Source organism: Gossypium arboreum, chromosome 4 (genome assembly GCF_025698485.1).
Source record: "Gossypium arboreum isolate Shixiya-1 chromosome 4, ASM2569848v2, whole genome shotgun sequence".
In the NCBI taxonomy this organism is placed as follows: domain Eukaryota; kingdom Viridiplantae; phylum Streptophyta; class Magnoliopsida; order Malvales; family Malvaceae; genus Gossypium; species Gossypium arboreum.
Window position 1 is genome coordinate 107,583,759 of NC_069073.1, and position 5,817 is coordinate 107,589,575.

A 5,817-nucleotide genomic window follows, 5' to 3' on the forward strand; every position below is an offset into this window, starting at 1 on the left:
TTATTTCCAAATTTAATTTTATTTCCAAATTATTTAATTTTTTATTTATGTTGTTTCAATTATTTAATTTCTAAACATTTCAAAACTCCCTTGATTTCCGTTTGGAGACATGGGCATGACTATTTCCACGACTATTGACACGATAGAAATTTTGATCACAAGTTAAATGCGAGAGTTGATTATAATATCAGTCCCTAAAGACTCGACCCTACTACCACTCTTTACTACTATTTAGAGTTATTTTGTAGGAATTATTTTTTGTGGTTTCGACGCCCATCAATTATCTACGCTTAACCTTCTTTTTTTAAGAGTTTCTCAATTCACTAACTTAGAGTTGATACCTTTCAAAAACAAGGTATAATCTTTTACAACTCTCTATCTTTTAAATTGGTAAGATAACACCTCTTAGCTCTTTTCAATTTTTCTAGTAAAAAACCTCAAGTAATCTCACAAATAAAGAAAATAAAGAGCAAACAATGGAAGGCATCTCAAAGGTATTGGTTTCCAATGTTTAATTAAGCACTCACAAATATTAATAAATACTTGAAAGAAAAAAATGAACTCAACCCAACAAGTGTTTACAAATAGAATTTGAATAAAATGAGAATAAATAATGTGATCAATGAATATTTAATTTTTGATTGTTTGAACTTGGTTTTTGTTTTTTATTGAGTGTAATGAGACTTGATTTATATCCTCTTAATGGATTCTAGCAATTTGAAGTAGTTGGAGGAAGTTTTTAACTGTTTGAAGCATTAATTGCATGCATTAAAGTCTCTCTGCAACCTACGATAATACTAAAATTGATATTGATACTATTAAAGAAAAATAACCGCTAGAAACACTTTGATATCGATACCTCAAGATTAGGTATTGATATTTGCGCTTTTAAAATGTGTTATGTCTAATGACTTACCAATGTATAATACCTTACCTATGATATCGATATCTTAGATCAAGTTTCAATATGTTATCCCTCTGGAAAGTATTGTGGAGATTGTTTGAAGGGAGTATCAATATATACTTAAGGCAATAACATACATACTTAACTTTAAAAGCGCTTGAAAATAATTTTGAAACACTTTTAAAAAGTTGTAAAATTAACTCAAAATAAATCTAAAAAATTTGGAAACTCATTTTTAATATTTGTAACACATGAAAATATATAAAAAAATATTTAAACTAATTTTAGTTTCAGGGTATTTAGAGCCTGCACGATAGCAATAGCGAGACACTAGCCAAAGGCTGAGAATGAGTAATAAACCCGGAGGTTAGGTGTTGACGCATTGCATGTGCCAGCAGCTCTTCGATTTGATTTCCCTTTAATTACCTCAGTATTGCACTGCAACTAAATTCAGATTACCCCATGGTTATGAAAGGAAGCTAGGGTCAATTCTGATCCTAGTATGAAACACTATTCTGATAATTAATTTCAAAAGGATGGGCTTCAACAACCATGAATCTTTCATTGTTTAATATATATATTATTAATATGTTTGAAGTAAAAAACTTCTTTTGATGGCCAAACTTGACCACCTTGATAACGAAGGTTGGACTGACACATTGGCTTCCCAGTTCATAAAGAAAATATTTTCCCACTCGTTTTGGCTAGGTTGTTAAGCAATTGGTATACCCAAGCTAAGACCTCCCCCTTAATATTTAATTCTCGATATCGTAGGGTTGAGTTCACATCTTTATTTCAAATAAAAAACGATTTCCGCAAGTTAATAAACTATCCCCGAAATATGAAGAAAGTTCCAAGAGGAAACCTCGTGCACTTGTAATATAAATTGAAGCCCTTTCTTCAACCTTTGCATCTCACTCCTAGCAAAGCATTTCCATGACCTCTCCCTCTGTTATTTTTTCAATCGAAATGGGGCGCCTTGTGTTCTTGTTTGCTTCCTCTTTGCTTCTTATGGTGGCTGCTACAACAGTTTCAGCTGCAATAGTGGAGCACTCATTCAATGTAATGGATTCTACTTTTAATCATTTTCCTTTAGAATCCCATGCTGGTACAAGGTTTAGAGTTTCAACTCAAACAAATCCATGAAACCAGAAGGGGTGGTTTTATTTTCACACTTCTCCCAGTTGCCATCATTTTATATCTTACCTGTGTTCTATGCTCGTTGACTTTATACCATCACAAAGGCCGTGGCTTTTTAAACACACCCTTCACATTCCTTTACTGATATTTTCTTTTAACCATTACAGTTTGAGCTTATAGGCAGACTCTATTTTAACCCTTCTTTTCCCATTTTTGAAGGTTAATATCATAATATCATATATGTTTACCATGTCCCTAAGCTTATAATTTGAATTTGCTGGCAGGTGCAAAATTTGACTGTTAATAGGCTATGCAACCGTCATGTGATTACGGCAGCAAATGGCAGACTCCCTGGCCCAAGTATCCGTGCCCGAGAGGGTGACACACTGATTATTCATGTCTTTAATAAATCACCTTACAACTTGACTATTCACTGGTAAAAACCTTCGTGGAATACAATTGAATTTACTCAATTTTCACCGTTAGTATTTGTGAAATTATTATTAACTTATTCCTCAAAATGTGGTCTTTTTGTGACGAAAACGTCGATTGTCATACTTCATCAGGTCGGCTTCCGTTCTGGTTTTATTAATTAGAAAAAATTATTCTCCTTATTAAAATACCATATGGGATGCAATTATGCAATCGTGTATCTTATACCCATGTGGTCCATTTAAAAAACAAAAAAGAAAAAATTCATGTGAACCATTTTTTCAACTACTACTGATTTAATACTAATTAACTAAACTCCAAATAAATTTATTACATGATTTTCTTTTGATATGCATTTATATGATTTAATTATTTTCTAACGGTTATGCTGCTTGATCAGGCATGGAATTCATCAGATGCTGAGTGCCTGGGCAGATGGACCTGACATGATCACTCAGTGTCCAATTCGCCCCGGAAATAAATACACCTACAAATTCAAAATCATTAGACAAGAAGGAACCTTTTGGTGGCACTCTCATACCTCCACGCTCCGTGCCACCCTCTATGGTGCAATCATCATCCGCCCCAGAGCTGGCAACTCTTACCCATTCCCCAGGCCCTATAGGGAAGTTCCCATCCTATTAGGTATATATAGCCACCGGGAACCCGAGATCTTACATTGAATTCATTAATTATCATGAGAAAAGATATATAAATGTTCCATGGTTCTAAGCCTAGGTTTTAGCTAACAAATAGGAATGCCTTTGCAGGTGAGTGGTGGAATGGTAATGTCGTTGATATGGCAAACCAGGCTCTAGCCCATGGCACTGGTCCTAACATTTCTGATGCTTATACAATAAATGGATGGCCCGGTGATCTCTATCCATGCTCTCAAAACCGTAAGTAATTACAGATTCATGATCTCCTTGCTTATACGCGTGTTTGATATGTTGTACTGTAGCAATTAATATTCCATTTAACTTAATTTAATTATATGGTTCAGAAATGTACAAGCTTAAGGTGAAGCAAGGGAAGACCTATCTCCTACGTATTACCAACGCTGCAGTCGATAACAATCTCTTTTACAAGATAGCCAATCATAAGATGATCGTTGTGGCCGTTGACGCTCGTTACACCAACCCATATGTCACTGATGTCTTGGTTGTCGCCTCTGGCCAGACGATTGACATTTTGCTAACCGCGGATCAGCCGATTGGGTCGTATTACATGGCCGCTAGAGCTTATGCAAGTGCGGCTGGTTTAGAATTTGATAGTACTACAACGAGGGGTGTCATCGTTTATGAGGGTGCACCGTCTTGGACTTCGAGAACGCCGCTAATGCCAGTATTACCGGCGTTCAATGACACCCCCACGGCTCATAAGTTTTCTACCAGCCTTACTGCTTTGGTCGGTGGGCCTCACTGGGAGCCTGTCCCACTTAAAGTGGATCATAAAATGTTCGTCACCGTTGGGATGGCGCTCGATGTCTGCCCATCAAACACAACTTGCCAGGGTCCACCTGTTGGGGCAAAGCTCTCGGCCAGCATGAACAATGTATCCTTCGTGCCACCTAGTAGCTTGTCTTTGTTGCAAGCCTTTTTCTTCAATGTCGGAGGAGTGTACACCACTGATTTCCCTGTCAAGCCTCCAGTTCAATTTGACTACACCAACCCTAGCATTAACGGCGACCTACCTCTGTTATTTGCTCCAAAAGGAACCAGGATCACCAAGCTTAAGTTCAACTCCACTGTGGAGATGGTGATGCAGAACACAGCTATTATTGGAGCGGAGAACCATCCCATGCACCTCCACGGCTTTGATTTCCATGTATTGGCGCAAGGGTTTGGAAACTTTAACCCTGCCACTGATACACTGAAGTACAATCTATTCAACCCCCAAATCCGCCACACTATTGGCGTACCTGTTGGAGGATGGGCTGTCATCAGATTCGTAGCTAATAATCCAGGTTAGTTTTCTAACATCGATCATTTACTTTCTTTAAAAGGAAAGAAATTCCCCGAAATTGTCAAAGATTCGGATTTGAAATAAAAAGTCCAGCTCGAAATCAATCTTTGACTTAATTCGGTTCTGGAAAATCTGGATTATCTTTAATTGCTGGCTTATGTTAAGGTCAAGGATGGAAGTAAAAATGACAGTTTAACTAAGATCCAACGGATTTGGTTTATCTTCTTCTGTAAACCCATGAAAGCTTAACATATTGTTGTTTCAATTCATCTGAAATGAACAGGTGTTTGGTTTATGCATTGCCACTTCGACGCGCACTTGCCAATAGGCCTGGCCACTGCCTTCGTGGTTGAGAACGGACCAACTCCGGAAACAACCTTGCCTCCGCCGCCAGTGGATCTTCCACAATGCTAGACATTATTTGTTTATTCATTATCGCAGTAGTTAACGTTCATTTTCAGGATGAAATATTCTTCGTTTTCTTTTATTATTCCTCCGGAAAGGATTTCACTGACACTATTCTCAAGGCAATAGTTGTCGTGTAATATTAGTTTTCTTTTTCTCTTCTAAATTTTTTCAAAGTTACCGATGTGTAATAATAGATGATAAATGAAATTCACCTCTACGATTTTGTTCAAACTCAAAACTCTATAATGTATGTGTTAGAGATTTTGTGTACCTTATTTATAATAAATTTATTTCTTCGCATATCATTTTCTACCCTTTTGGTGTTGTTTGTCCCACTTTTATATTTGCTAATATTCTTTGTATACCAATTACATGCACTTCTATCCCTCCCGCACACCTTAAACTTTCAATGGTTTTTTTTACCATACAAAATATTCCGTGATAAGTTGTATTATATTAATAAAATAAAATTATGGATTTTAATTTTAAAGATAATATTATTAAGAGGAGTAATTATAAGTTTATGAAAAATTAATTTTATGGACTATAAAATAGATTTGAATGATATATTAATTATACTAAAAAAAAAAAGAGAAACGGAAGAGTCTTGATACGATATTTAATCCCATATCATTTAAATATTTGAAAAGAGTTTTAACCACTACTTTAATTAAGTTCTAACAATTTTAAATAATTTAATCATTAAAACAATAAATTACACAATCCATCCTTCCACTTTAATAAATTTTCATTGTAATCACAAAAATGAAGTTTTCAAATATAACACTATCGTTAATTTTATGATTTTAATCACCCTCTATTAAAATGGGTTAACATAAATCCTACATAGAATTTCTGTAAATAATAACTAAATTTAATAATTTTCATCTAATATTAGAATTTTTATGTCATCATTTACCCTAAACCCCAAAATAGTGAAATTGCGGTCATAAATTTCAAACATATTA

General features: G+C 35.2%; 1 protein-coding gene across 1 annotated transcript; it reads left to right on the forward strand.

Annotated features, from left to right (window-relative positions):
* Positions 1 to 1,815: 1,815 nt before the first annotated feature.
* On the forward strand, positions 1,816 to 5,087 carry LOC108459687 (laccase-7-like). The gene is made up of 6 exons (XM_017759088.2): positions 1,816 to 1,966; positions 2,329 to 2,480; positions 2,877 to 3,121; positions 3,247 to 3,375; positions 3,480 to 4,442; positions 4,725 to 5,087. Exons 1-6 carry the CDS (start codon positions 1,841 to 1,843, stop codon positions 4,853 to 4,855), a joined length of 1,746 nt encoding a protein of 581 aa, XP_017614577.1. The 5' UTR covers positions 1,816 to 1,840; the 3' UTR covers positions 4,856 to 5,087.
* Positions 5,088 to 5,817: the final 730 nt, after the last annotated feature.

Coding starts and splice junctions, on each gene's coding strand:
- LOC108459687 (XM_017759088.2), top strand. CDS start 1,841: ATGACCTCTCCCTCTGTTATTTTTTCAATCGAAATGGGGCGCCTTGTG. Junction 3,122..3,246: donor GGAAGTTCCCATCCTATTAG/GTATATATAGCC, acceptor ATGCCTTTGCAG/GTGAGTGGTGGAATGGTAAT. Junction 3,376..3,479: donor CTATCCATGCTCTCAAAACC/GTAAGTAATTAC, acceptor TATATGGTTCAG/AAATGTACAAGCTTAAGGTG.